At 33.8% G+C, this 27,407-nt stretch overlaps 1 protein-coding gene across 1 annotated transcript in view; it reads left to right on the forward strand.

The window, feature by feature from the left end:
- LOC105555622 (dystrophin) overlaps window positions 1-27,407 on the forward strand; it is a gene marked incomplete at its 3' end in the record, with an annotated part of 1,920,295 nt that overhangs the window by 730,820 nt on the left and 1,162,068 nt on the right. The window contains exons 21-25 of the mRNA XM_012002637.1: window positions 3,567-3,747; window positions 17,454-17,599; window positions 21,378-21,590; window positions 25,334-25,447; window positions 26,423-26,578. Of these exons, the coding sequence (XP_011858027.1) occupies window positions 3,567-3,747; window positions 17,454-17,599; window positions 21,378-21,590; window positions 25,334-25,447; window positions 26,423-26,578 (810 nt within the window). The remainder of the gene's footprint in view (window positions 1-3,566; window positions 3,748-17,453; window positions 17,600-21,377; window positions 21,591-25,333; window positions 25,448-26,422; window positions 26,579-27,407) is intronic.

A 27,407-nucleotide genomic window follows, 5' to 3' on the forward strand; every position in this document is an offset into this window, starting at 1 on the left:
TCCTTTTATAAAGTCACCAATCCCTAAGGGATTAGGTACCACCCCCCAACCCTGATGACCTCATATAAACATTATTACCTCTTAAAAGTCCTATCACCAAATGCAGTCTCACCGATGGTTAGGACTTCATTCAACATGTGAATTTTGGAAGACACCATTCACCCCATAGCACTAAGTTTTGGGAATATTACAGTGAGCATTACAAGGACCCTGCTTTTAGTGTATTTATGGAAAGCAGAGGAGAGAGATATGAAGCAATGGAATCAATATTTTTAAATTTCCTGCTAGGATCAGTTGTTTAAACAAAGATGCAAAGCTTTGGGAGAATGACTAACACGGAAAAACGAACTGATAGGGCCACCAAGGGCATCTTCCTTGAGAGAGGAGCATTTGAGTTGAGACTTTTGTGATGAGTTGGAATTAGATAAGAGAACTGTGAAGCGAAAGACTCCAGGCAGAAGGAACATGGCGAGAGGGAGCAATAAAGGCCAAGCACCTGAATGAAGATCATTGCAAATGCTGAAGGTAGCGGGGCAGAGGAATGAGAGGAGAGTTGAAGAGGAAAAGGCAGGCATATAGGAGGCAAACCATTGACTTCTGGGACCTGCTAGTATCTTGGTCTTAATTTGAGGAGCAGATGGAGATCACCAGAGGTTTTATATAGTAAATATCGTCTGGAGGTTGAGGAAGTCATCCTAAGGGAAAATATTTCTTTTACTGCATCCAGCCACAAAATTCCAAATTCTGTTGTCACCTCTTTATCACCCCTTACTCTTTCTCTCAGACCCATTGGTGCCTGTTAATTTGAAGAATCACTTTAGGTAAAATATTTAGCAAGATAAGCTTAATATTATTCATACAAGGGCAAATATATATACTGTTCTGCTGTGATTAGTGATAGGCAAATAAATTATAACATGTTTCACAGCATTTTCTTTTATTTGGAGTTTCATAACATTAGAGTGCATATTTAGCTCATAATCTAATGCTTGGCAGAACTGGTTCTTAATATTCTGGAGGTTAGAGAGCCTTATCAGAATTGGAAGAAATTCATGAACCCTTTCCTGAGAAAAATACAAAAGCTTCCATGAGATAAGCATATAATTTTAAAGGATAAACAGATTTCAAGTAGATACCACACTCTGGAGGACCAACTATATCAAATCCTTTTATGGAGATAATGGCTGATTGTTAACATCTTTTCAAATGCTGAATACTTCAGTTGAAAATTATGTCTTCTATGATTTATTCTCAGAACGTTAAGGTCTCAACTGAACGTTTGCCCAAATGTTTTATTAGTTTCGAAGTCCCTTTTGTTTTTCAGAGCACACTTGGCCATAATGTTGGCTCTTTCTATAGCCACTTGAACAGGAAGAATGGCAGCCCTCTATCTGGACCAATTATAAATTAGGTTCATAGTAGATGCCAATGCTGCCATTTGTAAATCTAGTATACAAAGTATGTGTATATATTTCTGTACTGTAAATACAGAATATTACCCTTTACCTCTTGTCTTATTTCTTATCCATGGATATATACCAACTTTCTAGCACTTGTTTGAGAGGATTTATATTTGAATGAGAAATACAGGCCACCTCCCCATTTTGCTAAACATCTTTCATCTTCACCCATCAAAAGGATTGAATCGTCAGAGATTATTTTACCTGAATCAACTCATACTGTTATAACCACATAAACACATTCCTCTGAAAGCTGTATTTATATTTTTTAACATGAGAATAAGTGGCATTGTGCGTTAGTTAGTCTTGCAACCATGACAGAATTTGTGTGATAAATTTCTCAGCCACTCCTAAGACAAAAGTTACTCTCTCTCCAAAAGAGTATAAATGCTTCCATAAATACTTTTTTTTTTTTTTCCTTTTCACTTTGATTTTCAGGAAGCTCAGATTTAAATTCATTTCAGAATTGCTATAATTCTTTCCATTTTCTCTTCTAATAGGCTCATGTTCCAATTTTTAAATTTCAATTATCCTGTTTTTACATATTAAATAGTAACTAATCTTCAAATATTTTTTCTAAATATATTCCTTCAAATATATTTTCACCGCATATATATGAATTATAAGTAAGCAGCCATGATAATAACCCTTTTAAAAAGGGCAGTGAAAACTTTCTCAGTTCAAATTATATGTGTATTAAATACAAAAAATTCCAACTTCACTGGAAACAAGAGCATGAAAACATTTATGTAGAGAATAGCATGACCAAAAGAAATACAGTGCTAGCCACGAATTCAAGCCGCATATGTAACTTAAAATGGTCTAGAAACTACATTAGGAAAGGATAAAGAAGCAGTAAATGAATTTCAATAGTACATTTTAGTTAAACTGATTTATCAAACATATTATTTCAAAGTTTAATCACTATTTTAAAACTTTGAGATTATGTTCTCAGCTTTCTTCAGAATTAAATGTATTTTGTAATTTCAATGCATCTAAATTTGGACCAGCCGCATTTCAGGCGACCCGTAGCCACATGAGCTAGTGACAGCATAGCAGTGTTCATGTGATTTTATCATACAATCCAGGGTACTATGGAGAACAAAAGAGGGTGCTACTAATAATTATGCCAGGACAACACGAAGAAATGTGGAGAGTCACAGTAATTTAAATAGTGGCAATTGCCCAGGCACGGTGGCTCATACGTGTCATCCCAGCACTTGGGGAGGCCAAGGTGGGCGGATCATGAGGTCAGGAGTTTGAGACCAGCCTGGCCAACATAGTGAAACCGTGTCTCTACTAAAAATACAAAAAAGAGCTGAACATGGTAGCGGATGCCTGTAATCCCAGCTACTCAGAGGCTGAGGCAGGAGAATCACTTGAACCTGGAAGGTGGAGGTTGCAATGGGCCAAGATCATGCCATTGCTCTCCAGCCTGGGCAAGGAGAGCAAGACTCTGTCTCAAAAAAAAAAAAAAGGGGGGCGGTTGCCTGTTTGGTCAGGAGAAGTAATGAGACCATACAAAAGATAGAAGATTATAGATATATTTTTATATGTGTGTGTATACATACATACATATAAGTATTATATAGATTATATATGTTTGTATGTAATCTATATAATTATATCAAAATATATTTATAATTTAGTATAGACATATACATATATAGTTATATATATATAATTCATATTTTGCACAAATGAAAGAGAAAATATTGTTGAGTGAGCTTAGAATTTGAAGCAAAGGCACATCATTTTGATATAAAAGGGGAGCAGCCAAACACCTATGTTTGATTTATGGAAAGGATTGAAGGTCATGCATAGTACTTTTCCACTGCACACATTCATACCCATTAATGCTCTACATTATGTCATCTTGAAATTTAAATATCATTATATAGGATGATACGTACTGAACAAAGAGCCAATGTATCCTTAAATGGATGGTCTGTGATAGAGGCTTGCCTACACTGTCATGGATGTTTTTTTATCAGATATTTGTCAAGGGTATTAAGCTAAACTTGCCTTACTGCTTTTTAATACCTTCTTTTACAAAATGTAATGTATGCAAAGTAAAAGTGTTACTTTCCATATTCTGTGGCACAGGATGAAGTCAACAGGCTATCAGCTCTTCAACCTCAAATTGAACGATTAAAAATTCAAAGTATAGCCCTGAAAGAGAAAGGACAAGGACCCATGTTCCTGGATGCAGACTTTGTGGCCTTTACAAATCATTTTAGCCAAGTCTTTTCTGATGTGCAGGCCAGAGAGAAAGAGCTACAGACAAGTAAGTAAAAAGCCTAAAATGGCTAACTTGACATTTTCCAAATTGGTTATTTGTGGGGAAATCCGGAAAGTACTAACATGAAACAATGATTGCTGTCAATGGAACCGTTCTCCCTACAACCTATATTAACAAGGAATGAAATACTGGTGTAGCAGATAAGCTGTCTTTAGATTTTTTTTTTTTTTTGTCCTCACAATTTCTGACTTTGAGAAACAAATAAAAGATGTTTTATATGGGCATAGCTTCTCCTTGGTGGATTGTAGATTTCAAAATCAGATGTTTTGAATATAGAAGAAAATAAAAGAGCAGTTGAGGTCATATGAATACACTTTCATTAAGTCTAGCCCTCTGTACATACAAGGATATTTGCTAGGCATCTTCTAATACTTCTGTCAGTTTATCTGAAGAATATTATAGCTTTAGCATACATGTGGCAACTGAAACTAAGCAAAGGACAAATTATTCTTTGGGCTACATTTTACTACTGGATCACTATAATTACATAAATCCTATTTTTTCCTTTGATGATAAAAGATAAAAGTGGAGCAATTATGCAAATTCATACCATGTGACTAGCAAATTTTTCAAGATGTTTCTTTTGTCTCTCACTGAATTGCTTTAATAAGATGATGTTAATACATAGTATTTGCTCCAAAATATCCCTACTCATCAACTTAATTTTAAGACATTCTTTTCAGAGACAGATTCATGACCACCTTTATGAAATAGTATATGGGTTTTTGATTCACTATATACATGCATATATGTGTTCATGTGCACACACAAAAAATTATTGAGTAAAATTGGGTTTGAAGGCATTAAGATAAAAGTATTTTTCTGAAAAAAATCTCTGCCCCAAATTTGTTATGAGAAGCACAGGAACATGTGTTTGTTTTCTACTACAACTTTAATTAGTTGGAGAATACATTATCCTATTGCTTTTCTTTGTAAATATTTAAAGAATTCACCATATAATATCATTTCCAGAATTAATGTGGTGATGCACAAAGCTTTTCTCATTTCCCAGCTTTTCACTTTTATGAAAATGAAATGAACTAAATAAAGCAAAGGATACTTTTTTTTTTTTGTACTTCAAAGTCGTTTTTGCTAAGAGGTTTATTTTCCTGTACAGGTAGTAAAACTTTATAAATAATACCAGCTCCCTCTAGTGGATTTCAGTATACTCGTTGCTGTGCCTCTGTAAAATCAATTTGAGAAAATATTTTAAATGTCCTAGATTTTCAAATATTGACCTATTTAACAATAATGTATTTTCACTTGTCGTAAAATACATACCCCCCCCCAAAGTTAAATACACTTAGTGGCTATGCAGTAATTGTTGGGCAAAGGTGTCTTTCCACTGGAAAATTACTTTATATATACCTCTTAATCATATTAAAGTTCAACTTTTTATAGTTTAAAGATGTTCAGAATAGCAAGGTTTGGTAATTGAGATTTGTCTGTGATGTCACAGTATAAATATGTAATAGTATATCATCTGTGTTCATACAGCTATCTGTCCATCCATCTATCACTATCATCTGTCTTCTCTTTTTTAAATTGCATACCTACACATGATGATTGTTTATAAATCTTCCTAACTTTTTCACTGCATTTATATTTAAATAAATTGTCCCCATTTCCACTCTACCAACACATCTTGAATGTTATTATTCACCCTTTTGGAATGCTTGTCTAGATTAATAAATAACCCTTTAATTAAATATGGAATATATATAGTGAATGAAAAATGTAGCATATGAAATTACATAGCAGTTTATTTTGTTAATTTGTAATTATTTCAAATAACTGCACATGTGTAAGCATTGTCCCCAAATTGGCACCAGGGAGTAAATCTCATTTCTTGTATTACTCCACAGTACTTCGGACATATTAAGTATGCAGGAAATAAGAGCTAACGGAAGTGCCTAGGCACCCATAATGACATTTATTTCCTCTTTACTTTTTTAAACTAGCTTTTTCACACAAAAACCTGGCTTTTAAAATATACTTTTAGTGGTGAGAAATGGTATAAGGAATTGGTAGTCGTTATCTGACATAAGTGATACGAGAAAATAATATAAAAAGATAAAATTCTTTCTATTTTCGAAGTACTTTTTAGTCTATACATAACTAATTTGTACATCATTTTACCTAACCCTCAGAGAGAAATACATTGAGTATTTGTTTTTTATTACACCTATGTCACAGGTAAGCTAATGGGGTTTGAATAACTGAAAGGATGGATAATGGGATGCTATAAGAACTAGATCATATACATGAATGTTCATAACAACATTATGCATAATAGCCAAAACATAGAATAAACCCAAATGCCCATCCACTGATGAGTATATGAAGAAAACGGGCACATCCATACAAGGCAATGTTACTGAGTAATAAAAAGGGATGAAGTACTGATACACGCTACAGTATGGATTACCCTTGAAGACATTATGCTAAGCGAAAGAAGCCAGTCACAAAAGACCATATGTTATATGATTCTCTTGATATAAAATGACCACAATAGGCAAATCTGTAGAGGCAGAAATAAGATTAGTGGTTGCCTAGGTCTGGGAGGATGAGGGGGTGGAATTGTTTCCCATGACAATTGATAAAATACTTTTCTAGAAACTGAAGACCAGTAAACCCGTGTTTTATGCTAGATGAATATAGAAACACAGCATCTAGCCTGTTGTAGATAATTGTTTCAACAAAGATAAAAATGAACACTTATTTCTAAATGTAAATAAGGAAAAATGTTTGTGATATAATTTGAGTTTCTTTCATTAGCAATGTGGAAATCATGTCACCATGATTATTAGGGATTTTGTTGGTTTGGTTTAGTTTTGCAAAAATGGAGAAAATGGCAATATTAGTTATGACATAGCCAGTGTTTTGTCTGTTCTAAAGTTTCAAAATGATTCTCTTCTGTTCTACACCATTAGATTTCTTTCAGAACAGTGTCTTGCTCACTTACTCACTAATAAATTCAAGAAATATTTTTGAACACCTGGTATATGCCATAAAAGTGCTGGGCACTAGGTAATATACTTGGTGGAGAAAATCAAGAGCAATATGTCTTCATGGAGCTTATTGAAAGAAAGATAATAAAATTGAATATCTGAATATTATTACAGAATATAATTACTTTGGGGTCTGAAACTGTGATTCTGGGGAGATGATGTTAGAGCCAAACCTGGAGAATGTGCAGGTGCCAGCTGTGTGATAAGTTGGAGAAAGGACATTAGGAGAAATGAAAAGAAACACAAATAACCAAAGGTGAAAAATGAAGGCTTGGTATGTCCAAAAGACATAAGGGAGGCCAGAAGGGCTGGAACGTAAAAAATCAAGGAAAGATTAGGACAAGATGAGGGTAGAATGGCTCAAGGCCCCCATAAACTTCTATAAGAGGTTTGGATTTTAAGAGCAGTTGACATTTCCAAAAGAATTTCAATTGAGGAAATTAAGTAACCTTATTTGTATTTTTGAAAAACCCTCTAGCTGGTATGTAAGGGAGAAATGGAATACAAGTCTGAGGAGAAGCAGGAAGACTTGTTGAAAGAATAGCCACACAGAGGAGAGTCCATTGAACCTTAAACTACAGTTGTGATAAGATTAAGGAAAACCAGTTCAAATCTTGAAGATGTGACGATCTGGGGGAGATGTAGTGGGGAAGATATTCTTGCCAGAATTGAAAGAAAATAACTTTTACCTCTTACAGAGACAGTAGAAGAAAATTTTAGGGTAGGCAGCAAGGATGCTCTCCATGGCCATAATTTCAAGCTCTGTGGTTTGTCTCTACCCCTCCCTGTTAGGACGCTGAGACTGGGAATTAAAACAAAGATTGATGTGAACTGACTTTTCTAGCTGCAGGTCAGGAAATTGACCTCATTTACTTTATTAAAATTTAAATTTTTTTATTTTAAAATTTTATTTTTAATACATCTAGGCAAAGGAATCTTTTGTTCCAGTAGACACATACTCTGTTGCATTGCTCCTTCACTCCAGAAAACAGATAAACAGTAAATATTCCTTTTAAAATTGTGTTATTTTTATCAATACCATCAAGAGCAAGAATAGCAGACATATTTATTTATTTATTTTTTCTTATTTATTTATTATTATACTTTAAGTTCTAGGGTACATGTGCATAACGTGCAGGTTTGTTACATATGTATACTTGTGCCATGTTGGTGTGCTGCACCCATCAACTCGTCAGCACCCATCAACTCGTCATTTACATCAGGTATAACTCCCAATGCAATCCCTCCCCCCTCCCCCCTCCCCATGATAGGCCCCGGTGTGTGATGTTCCCCTTCCCGAGTCCAAGTGATCTCATTGTTCAGTTCCCACCTATGAGTGAGAACATGCGGTGTTTGGTTTACTGTTCTTGTGATAGTTTGCTAAGGATGCAGCTGGAAACCATCATTCTTAGCAAACTATCACAAGACATATTTATTTAAGCAAGCTATGTGCTTATTGTGAGATAGAAGAATTGTTCACTGACCTCAAGAATCATGGGAAAACTCGCTAAATGCCAAGTTAAAGCTATACATATATATATATGTATATACGTATATATACATAGTGTGTGTGTGTATACGTATGCATATATACACACACACACACACACATATATATATATATATACACACACACACACACAAATTATGTGACAGGAACCTCATACTGTTTTCCAAAATGGCTGTACTAATTTACATTCCCACCTACAGTGTACAAGTATTCTTTTCTCTACAGCCTGTCCAACATTTATCTTTCATCATTTTAAAAGTGGCTGTTCTAATTTTAACATATATAAGGTAACACATCATTGTGATTTTTAGATTTTTCTGATGTTTAGAGATGTTGAGCATTTTTTCACATATCTGTTGGCCATTGGTGCCTCTTACTTCAAGAAATGTCTGTTCATATCCCTTGCCCGTTTTTTAATCAGGTTATTTGTTTTCTTGCTGTTGAGTTCTCTGAGTTTTCTATATATTTTGGATATTAACCCCTTACTAGATATTTGATTTGCAAATATTTTCTCTTGATCTGTGAGCTCTCTCTTCACTCTGTTTATAGTTTTGTTTTCTGTGCAGAAGCTTTTTAGTTTGATGCAATCTAATTTGTCTGTTTTTGCTTTTGTTGTCCATGCCATATCCATTTCAGCATTATTCATAACAGCCAAGATGTGGAAACAACCTAAATGTCTATCACAGGGTGAAAGGATAAAGAAAATGTGATATATATATACACACACACACACATAGATAGATGTATAGTGATATACATATATACTGATATATAGATTATATATAGTGATATACATATATAGTTTTATATATATATTCCAATGTCTATATATGGTATATATACGCAATGGAATACTATACAGTCTTTAAAAAGAAGGAATTTCTGTGATTTGCCACCATGTAGATGGAACTGGAGGACATTGCGCTAGCTGAAATGAGCCAGGCAAAGAAAGACAAATACTATATGATCTCACTTACATGTGGAATCAAAAAAAAGTCAAATTATAGAAACAGAATAGAGAGGTAGTTACCAGAGACTGCGGGGGAGAGGAAGGTTGGGAAAGGGAAGGTGTTGATCAAAGGCTAGAAAGTTTCACTTACACTGGAGGAATAAATTCTAGCGATCGCTTGTATTGCGTGGTGGGCACAGTTAATAAAAATCTGTATTTCAAAATTAGTAAAAGAATAGATTTTAATATCCTCATCACAAATAAGATAAGTTGGTGAGGTGATTAATATGTTAATTAACATGAGTGAATATTTTACAATGCATACACAGATCAAAACATCACATACCCCATAAATACATAGAATTATTATTTGTTAGTTAAATATAAAATAGTTTAACAGGATATTTTCAAAATAGGATTGCTAAGTGGATAGAGCTACTTTTAGAAAAAGAGGGAAAATTCAGCAAAAGAAAAAACTCTTAAATTCTAATAAATATTTCTGTAGTGTGGTAGTTTATACTTACACAAAGTTGGTTAGAAAAAAAAACAGCTGTCCTGGAAAATAAATCAATTGTCCAGGAGGTGAAAAATAGAGCAGTACTTATGAAAATGACCCCAATTTCAGTTGGTTCATTGGAGTTTTATGACTTTTAAAACAAATTCTAAGGTGGCCTTAGATCAAATTCCTATAAACCCATCTATTTCACTCATGTCAGACCACACCTAGTGCCCTTTGTAAGAATGGAGCCTGAGCCGCAGGAACTTACAACAGAGCAAGTGGCATAAGCAAAAAGGCGTGAAGTAATTAAATGGCATATTTAGATTGGAGGATAGAATATTGATTTTGATAGGAAATCGGGCTAAAATGTTGATTGAATTCCCAATCACAAAGATACTTGCATTTCAAACTAAGGAAACAACTTATATGTTGGCATTAGAAATTCAAGTTATACTCAAACTTCCTTGCACTTCTAATTATCTGAAGGACCATTTCTAGTATGTTAATCATCATATATCATGGGTCATGTCTTATTTCTTGACACCTTTTCCAGTGTTCACATTTTAGAGAAATGCTTACTTTTGTCATGTTCTATGTTATTTAATAAAGTTTGGAGCCTTTGCTGATTGCATTATCTCCTTGACTTTAGATTGATCACAGGGAATAGGAAAAAGGTGGGATCTGATTGGTATGGAATTAAAGACTCAAGTTGAGCATTTTTCCACAGTAGATATATGTCATTAGTTCAACTTTTACACATATGTGCAATGCATTTTTTCCCCCACAGGTAATGTTGGGGAATTCAAGTTGGACTCGATTTAATATTCACAACAGGACTTTACATGTTTTTAAATGCTGTTGCTATTAAGGCTACTAACATATCATCTCTTTCTCTCCCCAAATGGATTACATGGGAGCCTTTTCCAGCTTCTATATAAACACTATCCAATAGAAAAATAATAGCCATATACTTAATTTTAAATGTTCTAGAAACCACATTAACAGATGAACAGGTAAAAGCCATTTCAAAATATTATTGTTTCAACATAGAATCAAAATTTTAAAATGTAGAAATAGGTTTACATTCTTTTTGTATGAATTGTCCAATATCTCATGTGTCTTTATGTATACAGAACATCTCAACTCAAACTGGCCCCCATTTCAAGTGCTTAATGGCCACGTAGCTGGTTGCTACCTTATTGGTTGGCACAGTTATGTCTTCCTTCTCTCTACTGTACATTCTCTGATGCTTAAGTGCCTATTTTCTGAGTAGTTCTATTTTTTAAGAGGAGAGATTTTTTTTTTTCAGTGAAGTGTCGTATATAACCGACTGTTCTGGGATGTCTTTATCATGACAGTTATGTCTTTCAGAATTTTCAATAGAGGTCTCTGTTTACTTTGCTTTCCAGTTAAAGTGGTTTGCCCTTGACATAGACTCATGTGTATTAGAAAACGTAGCATCTAATTTCATACTTAGCTCTTTTGTTTGTAACAAAATAGTCTTGCTTTGTCTCTCTTGGTCTGTCCTTTGCTCTCCTCTTTTTTCTCGCTTCTTTTCCCTTTAGTCCCTCCCTCTTTTCAGAGTTAAAGACAAGCAGTTTTTAAACAAAAGGTTCAGAAAACTTCTTTTTTATATTCCTATACTATAATTTTAGATGTCAGTTTGCCTATACTTTACTTTTCAAGATAAACAGTAGTATAGGATAGGAGCTCTTAATTTTTATTTTCCCAGTAATTTACAGTGTGTGCTTCCAAGCTTGAGATCACTTATATTAATTTTAATTTTGTTGAATATATTTCACTAATAACACAAAAGATATCTGCATTTTAAAAATAGTCCTTTAGTAACAGAATAGTAGAAACTGTCATATGAATACTTTCGAGATAAAAGTTACATATTTATAAGCAATATATCGGCTAAATGTTAAATCTCCAGGCCATATTTTTCCTGAGTCTGTGCTGAGTCTAATGATGTCAGTAGAACTCCTGAGGTCTTTTAAGATGGTAGGTTATTAGATTGGATATGTTTATTGTCTTATTGCTGTCAGTAAAGATAAACTTATCTGTTGGATTGTTAATCTCTATTTCTACATAAAAGGAAAAAAAGTGAATTTTCCTAGATGGAGCTGGTCTATTTCTGCTCCTATGTTGGGATCACAAGGGCAGCATCTACACATATCTCGCCGACTAGTAGGTTGGGCAGCTCATACTGAGTTTGCCCTTGGGTTCATTGGCTCCTGTGTAAGACTTTTTCTTTCTTCTTATCCAAAACAGATTTAGAATTCTTCACTGGCATTCCCTGGCATGCATGGTTTAAATGAGATACTCTAAATCATTGCAAATTTGTCAAGCATTTCCTGAACCTTGATAGCAATCCTTGCTGTCATTACATAGTGTCATTACATTCCACATAAGAAAATTAGAAAAAGAAATTGTGATATTTATGTTTGTAGGAGTGTATTTTTTTGTTTGTTTGTTTTCCAGCTTGCCCCAGAAACTACATTAGATGGACGGATTCCCCAACTAATCTTTGGAAGTTTATTTGTTAAATCTACAAAAGAATTCCCAAGAGATTAGATTTTTTGAAATGATCAGTTTCAAATTAATTTAATACTAAATTAGGGTGAGGATTGGAATGCAAGGAGGAATTAAAAATATGCATGTTTTAATTATAGTTTACCAATATGAAGTGATTCCCATGAGATTCAGTTGTTGGACCATTTAGCGTAGATACATGCAATAAAAATTGTAAAGATCTATTGAATAGAAGACTAGTAGCAAATGAAAGGGTGTCATCCCATGTATGTTGCTCATCTTTGGCACTCAGAAGTAATTGACAGATAGTCACTCAGCCTCAATTATGTTAGGGGCTGGAGAATGGATTGAATGAAAACTATGAGCCCTGAATTATGACTATGATAAAATTAAAACTTTATATTACAACCAGTGCTTATGATTCTGAGGAAAATACTGAATTCTCAGTGAGTTCAAATTTGATGTAAATTTGATATTTTCTATTTAAACATATTAAACATACATTTTCATTGTTAAAATAATGTAGTTAATGAATTAAATTCTGTGAATATGTAAATAATGACAGCATAAACATATTGTAAAAGGCAGGTAATTTTAATCATATTTAAGATGTATGTAAAGGCCAGGTACGGTGGCTCACACCTGTAATCTCAACACTTTACAAGGCTGAGGCAGGAGGATGGCTTGAGTACAGGAGTTTGAGACTAGCCTGGGCAACATAGGGAAACCTTATCTCTACAAAAAAAATTAAAATAAAATAAAATAAAAATTAACCTGGCATGGTGGCACGTGCCTGTAATCCCAGCTACTCGGGAGGCTGAGATGGGAGGATCGGTCAAGCCTGGGAGGTCGAGGCTGCAGTGAGCCATGATTGCACCACTGCAGTCCTGCCTGGATGACAGAGACCCTGTCTCAAAGAAAAAAAAGATGTATATAAAAATCTTTGTTACCTTATTGTATAACTTTCAAAAATATTGCTGATATTTTAATGGTCAGTAATCTTTGAAAATATGTAACTCACTTAGTAGCTCATTTCTTCATTGTTTTCTGATGGCCTGTATCATCTCCATAGTTTTTGGGGCTAATTTTTTTCTGCAATTTCCACTTTTACAAGTAGTTCTGTCTTCTGTCAGAACAGAGTGAAATTTTGATTTAGATCTCAGTGGGGGGACTTCAAGTCTTGTACCTGAATACCGATCAGAAGTTATACAGAAAAAATCAATAATTCAGAGACTGAAGTGTTTCAATTTTCATTAAATAAACCAGAAAGAAGTTAAAGGGGAGACATGTTCAAGTTCAATTAAACCAATTTTTATGAAGCTTATGGTTCATCCAACATACCACCTTGTGTCTGCCCATAGTCCCCTCTCCTTCTAGATAATTTGCTGAAATTGCATCTCAGACACAATCATTTGCTTCGTTGTAACTAAATACTTCACTTTACTTCACTGTTATTTATAAGGTCCGTTTTGGACTTCGTTTATTTGTAATCATCTAGCAATCAAATAAATGTATCTGCCACTCTCGCCACTCCTCTTCAACATAGTAGTAGAAGTCCTAGCCAGAGCAGTCAGACAAGAGAAAGAAATAAAGGGTATCCAAATCGGTAAAGAGGAAGTCACACTGTCAGTGTTTACTGACTGTATGATCGTTTACCTTCAAAACCCTAAAGACTCCTCCAGAAAGCTTCTAGAACTGATAAAATAATTCAGCAAAGTTTCCAGATACAAGATTAATGTACGCAAATCAGTAGCTTTTCTATATAACAACAGTGACCAAGCAGAAAATCAAATCAAGAACTCAACCCCTTTTACAATAGCTGCAAAATAAATAAATAAATAAAATAAAACAACAACAACAAAAACTTAGGAATATACCTAACCAAGGAGTCGAAAGACCTCTCCAAGGAAAACTACAAAACACTGCTGAAAGAAATCATAGATGACACAAACAAATGGAAACACATCCCATACTCAAAGATGGGTAGAATCAGTATTGTGAAAATGACCATACTGCCAAAAGCAATCTACAAATTCAATGCAATTCACATCAAAATATTGGCATCATTCTTCACAGAATTAGAAAAAAACAATTCCAAAATTCACGTGGAACCAAAAAGGAACCTGCACAGCCAAAGTAAGACTAAACAAAAAAGAACAAATCTGGAGGCATCACGCTACCTGATTTCAAACTATACCAAAAGTCCATAGTCACCAAAACAGCATGGTACTGGTATAAATATAGGCACATAGACCAATGGAACAGAATAGAGAACCTAGAAATAAACCAAAATACTTAAAGCTAACCAATCTTCAACAAAGCAAACGAAAACATAAAGTCAGGAAAGGACACCCTTTTTAATAAATGGTGCTGAGATAATTGGGTAGCCACATGTAGGAGAATGAAATTGGACCCTCATTTTTCACCTTGTACAAAAACCAACTAAAGATGGATTAAAGACTTAAACCTAAGACATGAAACTATAAAAATTCTAGAAGATAGCATTGGAAAAACCTTTCTAGACATTGGCTTAGGCAAGGATTTCATGACCAAGAACCCAAAAGCAAATGTAATAAAAACAAGGATAAGTCGCTGGGACCTAATTTAAACTAAAAAGCTTTTGCATGGCAAAAGAAACAGCAAACAGACAACCCACAGAGTGGTAGAAAATCTTCACAATCTATACATCTGACAAAGGACTAATATCCAGAATCTGTAACAAATTCGAATCAGTAAGAAAAATACAATCCCATCAAAAAGTGGCCTAAGGACATGAATAGACAGTTCTCGAAAGGAAATATACAAACGACCAACAAACATATGAAAAATGCTAACATTACGAATGATTAGGGAAGTGCAAATCAAAACCACATGTGATACCGTCTTACTCTTGCAACAATGGTAATAATAAAAAAAAATTTAAAAAATAGTACATGTTGGCATGGATGTGTTGATCGGGGAACACTTGTACACTGCTGGTGGGGATGTAAACAAGTACAGCCACTATGAAAAATAGTGTGGAGATTCCTTAAATAACTAAAAGTAGAACTACCACTTGATCCAGCAATCCCATTACTGGGTATCTACTCAGAGGAAAATAAGTCATTATTCAAAAAAGATACTTGCACATGCATGTTTATAGCAGCACAATTCACAATTGCAAAATCGTGGAACCAACCCAAATGCCCATCACTGAATGAGTGGTTAAAGAAACTGTGGTGCGTGTGTGTGTGTGTGTGTGTGTGTGTGTGTGTGTATATATGCATATACATATGTGTGTGTGTGTGTCTATATATATGTATGTATATATGATGGAGTACTACTCAGTCATAAAAAGGAATGAATTAATAGCATTTGCAGTGACTTGAATGAGATTGGAGACTATTATTCTAAGTAAAGTAACTCAGGAATGGAAAACCAAACATCGCATGTTCTCACTGATAAGTGGGAGATAATCTATGAGGACCCACACAGGCATTAGAATGATATAATGGACTTTGGGGACTTTTGGGGAAGGTTGGGGGGAGGGATAAAAGACTACAAATAGGGTATGGTGTATACTGCTCAGGTGATGGGTGCACCACAATCTCACAAATCACCACTAAAGAACTTACCTATGTAACCAAATACCACCTGTACCCCCAATAACTTATGGAAAAATAAAAAATAAATGCATCTGGTTAATAGAGAAACATATTATTTGTGTAAATTAAAACAGTGAGATTTTAAGTACCACAAAGATTTTTTAATAAGAAATCAAAAGTGCTTAGATTAAGTATAATCTCATAACATTTTTATGAGTTCCCAAATAATTGCAATATAAGCATATTGAATAAAATTACCCATTTCTAACATTTCGGTATCCATTGCCAACACACTCTAAAATTATCACAACTATCTGAATACTACATTAAATACATGCAAAATACTTTCCTATAGTCTTCTCATTTAGTGTAGAAGGAATTGGTGTATTGAAATGACATTCACATCCCAGCAATTAAAATAATATGATTTAGATTATGTTATTTGATGTGATGATGTAAACCAGGACTTTGCATTGTGATTTCATGTATTTAGAAACATTAGTCATTATCTGTTTAAATATGGCTTCTCCCACATTCTGGGATGCATATATAGTAGACCATTTTACTGTGTTTTCTATCTTTTTGTGTCTCCATGTTTCATTCCAGGTATTTGCTTCTGAATCTTAAGGTTTAGTAATTCTCTATTTACCCCTGTCAAATTTGCTATTAAACCCATGCACTTAGTTCTTACTTTTCACTTACTATATCTTTAATTCTAGAATTTCTTTGGGATTATCCATAAAATGTTTTGTCCTTTTTATAGTTTACAGTTCTCTGCAGCATTCTCAATCTTGTGTCTAATCTCTTTCAACATGGTCAATGTAGCTACTTAAGTCACATTTCATATATATACATATACACACATACTTTAAAACATATAAACTTGTATGTATACACATACTGTATATCTCTGTATAATACTTTCCCTAATATACTTATGTATTATAATTGTGCATATAAAAGTATATACATACACACACATATGCCTCTTTAATAGCCTGTTTTCTCAATTGCAATTGGGATTAACAATGTTTGTACCTCACAGGTTTATTATATGAGTTAAGAATGATAATATATATATGGGATTATTATTAGAGTTCTTGATACATATAAAGCATACATAAATGGGTTTTGTTTCAGTAAAATTAGACATGACATGATGTAATTTAAAAATCAAGGGCTTTGGATAATGATACTATTTTTTTCCAAAGGCAAATGATAACACTGAAAGACAGTAGCCTTTCAATATCAGATACAATTGGACTCTGCTCGGTTTCTCCAAATACCATCTGTATCACCTTGGGCAAATGACTCAGCTTCTCTGTTTTTCTGTTTCCTGACCTTATAAAATGAATTGAACAATATAGATTTTCCAGGTGGTTTTGTGAATTTAATGTAACATATATAAGGACCCTGGCATACTACACATGTAGCAGGAATATATCTTCATAATCATAATCGTATTCAAATACATTTTTCAGATGTTCTAATTTTGTTAATATTTGAAACTAGTGATATAATTGAGTTTGCTGACAATGTAGGAAAACATGGCAAAGTGTGAAACAGTTAAGTGATTCTCATTATTTTTTCCCTTATGATAAAGTTTTTGACACTTTGCCACCCATGCGCTATCAGGAGACGATGAGTGCCATCAGGACATGGGTCCAGCAGTCAGAAACCAAACTCTCCATACCTCAACTTAGTGTCACCGACTATGAAATCATGGAGCAGAGACTCGGGGAATTGCAGGTCTGTGAATATTTGAATGTCAAAGCAATAAAGCATGCTTATCAAGCATTCACATTGATAGAACCTTTAAATAATAATAGAATTTAATTCTGGCAAGTATGGTAGTTTGCCCATTGAGCAAATGAAAATGAGAGTTTAAAGTATTATTTATGCATACACTCTATCTATGGATATATGTATACAGGCATATATATATATATATGTAGTTTTTGAAAACAATTGTGTGATCTATTTATGAAGTATATTTTTAATTTAGCATGCATTTTCAGACGTATTGATTTTGATTATTAGAAACACCATTGTTTTATTCCCCACTTTTGCTTCTTTATTTGTAACTCCTGTCACATTCTCAAACATACGGGTAAAATCAGTGTACAGTCATCCCTTTGTATCCATGGGGAATTGGTTCCAGGAACTCCTATGAATATCAGAATCCACAGATGCTCAAGTCCTTGATATGAATGGTGTAATATTTGCATATAACTTACGCACATCGTCCCATATACTTTAACTCATCTCTGGATTACTTCTAATATCTAATACAATGTAAATACTATGAAAATAGATGTTATACTGTATTATTTAGGAAGTAGTGACAATGAAAAAGTCTTACATGTTGAGTACGGTTGTAATTATTTTTTTCGAATATTATCTATTAGTAGTTGATTGAATCCACTGATTCAGAATCCACAAATATGGAGGTCTGCCCATATTTATAAAATTAGTTTAAACTTAAACATTAATTTTATGTAATAATGTAATGAGATATTTGAATTCTAATAGCTACATTTTTTAACATCCTTGTATCAGGAAAGATATACTAATATGGGAAATGAAAGAAATAATTTGTAAGAGATGTTAGAATACTTTTCCTACTTTATTTGTTTTATTTTATTTTTAGACAGAGTTTCACTCTTGTTGCCTAGGCTGGAGTACAGTAGTGCTATCTTGGCTCACTGCAACCTACGCCTCCCGGGTTCAAGCGATTCCCCTGCCTTAGTCTCCTGAGTAGCTGGAATTACAGGCACGCGCCACCCCGCCCAGCTAACTTTTGTATTTTTTAAGTGGAGATGGGGTTTCACTATGTTGGCCAGGCTGGTCTCAAACTCCTGACCTCAGATGATATGTCTGCCTCAGCCTCCCAAAGTGCTGGGATTACAGGCATGAGTCACTGTGTCCAGCCCTTTTCCTACTAATTTTAAAATACTGCATAATATATTCAATAACTTTTTATTTCTTAAGACATGAAAACATATGAGTTATATTTAGAGGCTGAGATAATATGTGCCCTTTAAGAAAAATGTTTTAAAAATTCAAATTTTAACTTTATCGTATAGAATCTTTTCCTGAGAATTAAATATTTTTTTGAAGTAATGTATTCAAAGGAAAATATATTTAAGCAGCTTTCATTATATATTGTCCTATTTAGATATTCTGTGATACCAAATGGTAGTTGTTTAGCCTTTTTTGTTTCCTTTTGTTGCAGTTTTTAATGCTTGGCATAATGATTCCAAAGTCTATTTGGAAAAATGTGTGGCCTAATAGAACTAGTAAACTTTAAAAAATAAGAATAAAAACGTGCAACAATAAGGAAAGTGAAGAAAACACACAAGAAAAGGCAATTAGATGAGCAGAAGACACTATTTCCACTGAAAAAAATAGGAAAGAAAATAATCGTTCATAAATATTATTGGGAAATGTATTAATTAACAAAAAAATAAGGTATGAACATTTCCCCCAAAGTTACACCAAAATAAAAACCACATACAATAGAATGTTCAAAAGTGTGGGGAAGTGTAAACTTTGGAAAATGTTTAAAATAATAATGTTATAAAAATTGAGGTAGAGAAGCTTAAAAATCAATGGAAGCAATCACAGTCATTGTAAAAACACCAGAGACAATTTTAAAGAAATATGATACCAAGGAAACTTTTTTTTTTTTTCTGTGAGTAAGGAAGAAAGTCTTGAGTAAGATATCCTCCAAAAAGAGACATATATGAATAATAAATCTATGAATAATTGTAACTTAAATTGTAAAGGAAGAAATAAAAAAAAAGTTACAAAATGAGGTAACTTTTTTACATACTAAATTGTGTACACACACACAAAAGATATAAGTATGGATTTGGAAGTGGTGAACTAAAGATTCTCTCTTACTGCTGGAAATGTAAACTCAATATGAATTTTACTGAGGTTAACACTTCAGTGCATCCTAATAGCATACAACAATGTTAATATAATTTCCAGGAAGTCTATATCTTACAGAAATAATCAGAATACACTCAAAGATGTAAATGGAACTGGAGATAGATAGGACATTGATGGATGGATGGATAGATAGATAGGTAGGTAGTTAGAGATAAACATAATTTACATGAGTGGAAAACTAGAAATCAATTTGTAGAACTAATAATGGAAATTGTTAAACTAGAGAAGCCATAACAATTTTTGTTTTTGAGAAAACAAAAAATTGACAAGCGCAAATGCTCCCAATAAAATAACCTAGCTCAAAGTGTAGTTACATGCTAGGTATTGACTAAATAATCAGTCATAGGGGAACAATTTAAAACAGTGAAATAAAAGTAAAGTAAAAATAAACAAGTTGGCCGGGCGCGGTGGCTCAAGCCTGTAATCCCAGCACTTTGGGAGGCCGAGACGGGTGGATCACGAGGTCAGGAGATCGAGACCATCCTGCTAACACGGTGAAACCCCATCTCTACTAAAAAATACAAAAAATTAGCCGGACGAGGTGGCGGGTGCCTGTAGTCCCAGCTACTCGGGAGGCTGAGGCAGGAGAATGGCGTAAACCCAGGAGGCAGAGCTTGCAGTGAGCTAAGATGCGGCCACTGCACTCCAGCCTGGGCGACAGAGCAAGACTCCGTCTCAAAAAAAAAAACAAAAAAAAAAACCACAACAAGTTAAGTACCACCAAATAGGCATAGGATACTATGAAACTATAAAAGTTAGATGTTTGACAAATTTTGGTTGATATAGGTCAAATTATGTGAGAAAGAATAACTGGGTATGTGTGCATATATGATCATATATTTAATATTTCGCTATACATAGAACAAATTGATAATTTATATAAAATGTAGTTCTTTTTTTTCATTTTTTTAATGAACCTTTATTATTTTATAAAGAGACAGTTACATTTAAGTAAATATTGAACAGGGGAAGCCTAAAGTTGTCATCCAATGTAAGAAATTTCATGTGTCATACAGAATAAGTATAAATAAATTTTATAAATTCTCTACAAAATTATCCTTGAATCCCACCATAATACTACATAACAGAATAACATTTTTTGAAAATATGAAACATTAAGTACATATTCAGTAAGTTTTTCTATTGCATATATCAATATTATTAGCTATAGTTTTACGTAGAGTTTACTTTCCTGAAAGTTCAGTATAATTAACTTCAACTCCATTAACTGTATCACAACTGCTGTTAGTTATATATATATACTTAATTCAGTAAAATTAGATGCACCAAAACTCTTTGGCTCTGTAAGATATAGTTTTGAGATATATTTGACATTGTTTAGAAAAATGCATAGGGAGTGTTAAATAAAATATCACTAAGTAATATGCAGGTTACTCTTAGGGTAATATGTAAAATTTAAATTACCGCTAGATGTTTATAACTGATATGAGATCATCTACTTTGTTTACATGTTTGAATCATAGATTTCATTTTAAGTATAGTTAATTTAACGAAAACTCATCAATTATTCATCAATTAGTATAAATGTATTTAAAAAATTGTTTTTGAGGTTTTACAAAGTTCTCTGCAAGAGCAACAAAGTGGCCTAAACTATCTCAGCACCACTGTGAAAGAGATGTCAAAGAAAGCCCCCTCTGAAATCAGCCGAAAATATCAATTAGAATTTGAAGAAATTGAGACACGCTGGAAGAAGCTCTCCTCCCAGCTAGTCGAGCATTGTCAAAAGCTAGAGGAGCAAATGAATAAACTCCGAAAAATTCAGGTAATTCAAGATTTTACTTTCTACACTCATTTTTATGTACTTGTTATTTTCCTAACAATACACTGTAAACTGTAAAGGTACGCAAACATTTGACCTCCAGCATCTTTCAAAGTTAGTGATAAGATGAAAAGACATGAGTCTTTTACAAAGGATGGTGATTTGCTTATTCCTTCTAAGAAAAGAATAAGAGTTTTCTCAGTTTTTTGTAGAATTAATTTGCTATTTTCACCATTACCAATAGGAATTAAACATGTTTTTAGTTTAATGATTTTCAAAACCAATCATTCATTTAGTCTGGTTGTCTTTTAAGATACAGGTAATCATTTATCTTATGACTAGGAAACAGTTATGTATATATACATTATACAGATGTATAATGTAATCAGTATATGTATAATGTATAGTATGTGTATTATTATTTCCTATATTACCTTTTGTTTCTGCTGTTTTGCTATTATAAAAAGTATGAGTAAACTATGCTGTCTACATGTGCTATTATATATATAAAATACAGTGATATAATCATAAAATTGTATTATATATTAATCCCATTATGTATAACTCCATATATGTATATGTGTAGGAGAAATGTAGGTGTATTAATGTCCTGTGACACTCCTAAGAAATTACCACAAATTTAATGACTTCAAACAACATAATTTATTATATTACAGTTCTGGAGGTCAGAAGTTCAGAATTAGTCTCTGTGGGCTAAAATTAAGGTGTTAGCAGAACTGTGTCTGTTTTGGAGGCTTTAAAAGAGAATGTGTTTTATTGGCATTTTTAGCTTCCATATGTATGTATATACACACACACATATAATGTGTACATATGTGTATATATGTGCATATAATTGAATTATATATCATGTACATATATACATATCTAAGGTAATCATATATCACATATGTAACATGTTATGTATATTAATGTTACATATGTAAGATATAGTAATAAATTATTTTATCACCATATTGAATTTGTAATTATATGCTTAAATTTTACCCCATCACCTTCTTCCTGAAACCAAATCCTCTTGACTTAATTTGTTTGAATAGTGCCATCATAGTAATAACCACTCAAACTAAAGAAAAACAGTAAACCAACAATTGCATTAAGATCTAAAAGCCTGAATTATTCAGTGAGGTAAGTAATGTGTCCCTTGAGTGGTCAATTATTGTGAAAAATGTTAATACTGGGAAGGAAATGTCAAAAACATTATGGTATGATGGAAAAACATTGCAACAAGATGCTCCTGGATTTAAATTCCAGCCTAGCTACTTAGTTTTTGTGCTTACCTTTTACAAACCGAAGCACTAAGCAAACCTAAAACATTCTTAAATGCATAGCATGTCTTTACTTATAAACATATGTGTACATGCATACCTATGTAAATACTGCATGAAAATATCTATTATTTACCACGACCAGTGGCCTAAGAGGACACAATTACATGCCTCTTGTCATCAGTGAGTCCACATTCTAGCGAAGGAGGAATGTAGATATATTCATTTCCTATGGCATCCTAACAAACTGCCAGAAATTTAATAGCTTCAAACAACACAAATTTATTACAGTTCTGGAAGTCAGAAGCTCAGAATTAGTCTCAGTGGGCTAAAATTAAGGTGTCAGCAGAACTGTGTGTGTTTTGGAGGCTTTGAGAGAGTCTGTTTTTTGGCATTTTTAGCTTCTAGAAGCATTCCTTGGCTCATGTCCCCATCCTCCATCTTCAATGTCAGCAGTGTAACATCGTCCGGTGTCAGTTTCTCTCTCCCTCTCTATCTCCATCTCCCTCTCATTCTGCCTCTCCTCCTCCTCTTCCTCTCCCTGTCCTGTTCCTTGTGTTGACTTCCTTTTAATTAGGACCTTTGTGATTACATTATGCCCAGGTGGATGATCCAGTATAATCTCCCCATCTCAAAATCCTTAAAGTAATCACATCTGCAAAGTCCTTTCTGTCATGTTGGGTAATGTACTCACAGGTTTCAGAGATTAGGGTGTAGACATCTTGGGGGTAACATTATTCAGCCTTCCATGGTAAATAAAGCAATATGGGAAAGGTTGTCACAGTAGGCAGGAAGGAAATCTAACATAAACTAGAAAAAAAGATTATGAAATATTATTGGAACATAGATTATCTCTGCTATAGATTGAATAGGTAGAATTTAGTTAGATAATACCGAGAAAGGAAGAGTTCTTGAGAAAGCATCGCAGCATTTTCAGTTAACTGGAATAAGTTCAACATTGGGGAGACAATATATATGGGGATTAATAAAATATTATGGTTGGAAAACTGGTTTGGGAGTAGACAGTGAATGGCCTTGGATGCCACGTTTTACAATCTGAGTTTTAATCTAATGGTAATGAGAGTGATAACAATAACAATAAGAAAAAACTGCTATTGGTTAAAGAGGGAAATAATATGATTCCACTTGTGTTTTCAAAACACTCCCATGGCAAGAGGAAGGAGGAGAAGAGAAGATTCCTGGCTTCACTGTAGATCAATAATTAGAATGAGGTAAGACCGAGGCAGATATCAAAATGAACCAGTGCATTAATGGCGTCAGTAATAAGACCTGAACAGACCAGGCATAGTGGCTCACGCCTGTAATCCCAGCACTGTGAGAGGCCGAGGTGGGTAGATCACGAGGTCCAGAGATCAAGACCATCCTGGCCAACATGGTGAAACCTCGTCTCTACTAAAAATGCAAAAATTAGCTGGGCGTGGTGGTGCACACCTGTAGTCCCAGCTACTTGGGAGGCTGAGGCAGGAGTAATCACTTGAATCTGGGAGGTGGAGGCTACAGTGAGCCAAGATTGTGCCACTTCACTCCAGCCTGGGTGACGGAGCAAGACTCCGTCTCAAGAAAAAAAAAAAAAAAACACCTGAGCAAGGACAGTGAAGATGTGGAAAAAGATCAAATGTAGACTTGAAAGATAACAGCAAGGTGATCATGTTGAAGTTCTCTGACTTAGATAAGTACTTTAAAAATTATTATTAATCATCATATTAAAGGGGAAACTTTCTGTGGAGCGTGTATTTTCAATATACATTCAAGTAAATTGGAAGAAAACTCATGTAGACAGTAGAGTTTAATCATACTTTTTAAAAGTAGCGAAACAGCAGAAAAAAAGGTAATATGGCAAAGAATCATGGATGAGAGATATTGGCTATTTATAAATGATAAAAGATGATGATTTTTACCTGATCATTACTTCATACTGGTCAGACAAATAAAAACAAAAGCTCTCTCTTCTAAGATGACAAAATCTTAGTCCGAAAGTTCACAACTGGAGGGACTATTTAAACTGTCATCTGTAGAAAACAATTTGTGAAGTTCGAGTTTAGGGAGGCTATAAAGACACCATTACATTGAGTTTATTGTTCATAGTTTGTTTTATGTACTGTAAGGGCATATTGTTAGTATTCTCATGAGTTGTTTTATAACTTAAAATTTCTCTAGAGGGGGATATGATTTAATGTTCTTGAGAGTAACATCATAAAACCACATTTGGTAGTAATTTTTTATTTTTAACAATAGCAGACTTCACACACCAGTGCTCATACAGTAGACCATAAAAACGCAGTCTTAGTAAAAATATTCTTTTCCTCAAGAGCTACTTAGAGACATCCTTTAAACATGGGAATCGTTTTTGGGCTTGTGTTTAGACATAACACAATGATGAATTGTATTAGAAGTAATCAGCACACCAGTAATGCCTTATAATGGGTCTCGTTTCAGAATCACATACAAACCCTGAAGAAATGGATGGCTGAAGTTGATGTTTTTCTGAAGGAGGAATGGCCTGCCCTTGGGGATTCAGAGATTCTAAAAAAGCAGCTGAAACAGTGCAGAGTACGATTTTTATATGATGTCTTTAATATGAATAATTTTGTATGAATATTACTTGGTTAGATCAGTGTTTTACAGCTGGGGTGGATTTTGCCCTCCCCTCCCCAGCAGATGTTTTTTTTTAATGCTTGTAGACATTTTTGATTGTCATAACTGGGTTGGGGGTGGTGGTTAGATGCTACTGATGTCTAATAGGTAGAGGACAGAGATGCTGCTAAGTATCTTTCAGTCCATAGAACAGCCCTCCACAACAAGGAACTGCACAATCTAAAATGTCACTAGTGCCAATGTTGAGAAACCCTGGGTTGAGTAAGTGAGGAATTGACAAAGCATTGCCTTGTACTCAACGTCACTTGATAACATTATTTTGCTATAAAATGCAGTATAATTTAAAGGTAAAGAATCCTTTGAGCTACTTGTTATTTCTTACAACAAATTATTATTCATACTGTGTTGTTCTCTTCATGTATAATGCACTGTACTATAACACAATATGTAATTTTGAAATAATATTCAGTATACCATTGTCATGCAGCAGGAAGAAAATAATCTTGCTCTTTAAAGAATTTTTTTTACAATACAAGCTAAAAAAGCAAATCCACCTTCACACCCATTACACTGTAAACAATTATCTGCAATATCCTGCGTTTGAAAATGAAAATACTAACCAAGATAGTAAAGTATGAAGCCCATTTTCACACATTTTTCTAACCAGAAATATTAGATTTATTTCCTTTTGTTTCTGATATAAGTAAAATACAAATAATTCCCCACTGGATTCATGCCGTAATAACCATTGAACATTTTTGCAAGACTGTTATGCAGTTGTCTATATCAATATATTTGTATTTCAGATTTTAAAAGACAAAATTCCATATGCGATGCCATCAGTCCTAATTTTACATTTTCTAGCTATGTTGCATATTTAATATGTGGCAGTAATTTTTTCAGCTGGCTTAAATTGATTCATTTTCTTAGCTTTTAGTCAATGATATTCAGACAATTCAGCCCAGTCTAAACAGTGTCAATGAAGGTGGGCAGAAGATAAAGAATGAAGCAGAGCCAGAGTTTGCTTTGAGACTTGAGATAGAACTGAAAGAACTTAACACTCAGTGGGATCACATGTGCCAACAGGTATGGACAATGTCTTTCACTGTGGCTAGCCTCAATGTAGTTAAGATTTCCTAATGTCTCCCTTCACCGTTACTTTTGTTTAAGGTTTTGTTCCTACGCTGTTGCTTTAAAGCACAATTAATTCTGACAAATTAATCTTTTTTCTAGCATATATAAATATTTTCATAGTATGTATTTTAAATAGTACACATTCATCTTATTGTGGTCCTAAAATGACTTTCTTGAACACAGCTGTCATACTGAAAAATGAAATCCTATTCGTAGTCATTATTTCCAATCCACGTTTTCTTCAGAACATAAATGTATAATAATAGATTAAGAAAAATATATTTCACAGGGATATTTAGTACAAAATAAAATGAATGGGTAATATATGTGTATGTAGAAATAGGGTAAATAATTTTTACTTTTGATTAACATTTCCAAGTTTGGCCTCTTCAATACATTTATTATTTATTTATTTTATTTTTTGGGACAGGGTCTCCCTCTGTGCCTCTGTCACCCAAACTAGAGTGCAGTTGTGTGAACTCGGCTCACTGCAGCCTCAACCTCCTGGGCTCAAGCAATTATCTCATCTCAGCCCCCACAAGTAGCTGGAACTACAGACGTGTGCCACGATGCCTGGCTAGTTTTTGTTATTTTTTGGTAGCAACAGGGTCTTGCTATGTTTCCCAGGCTGCTTTTGAATTACTAGTCTCAAACAATGCTCTTTCCTTGGCCTCCCCAAGTGCTGGAGTTACAGATGTGAGCCACCACACCCGGCCGACATCTATTTTTAAATAACAATTAAGATTCAGTAACCATTAAGAATAGCTGAATAAAAAAAAAA

Source organism: Mandrillus leucophaeus, unplaced genomic scaffold, assembly GCF_000951045.1.
Source record: "Mandrillus leucophaeus isolate KB7577 unplaced genomic scaffold, Mleu.le_1.0 Scaffold692, whole genome shotgun sequence".
NCBI lineage: Eukaryota > Metazoa > Chordata > Mammalia > Primates > Cercopithecidae > Mandrillus > Mandrillus leucophaeus.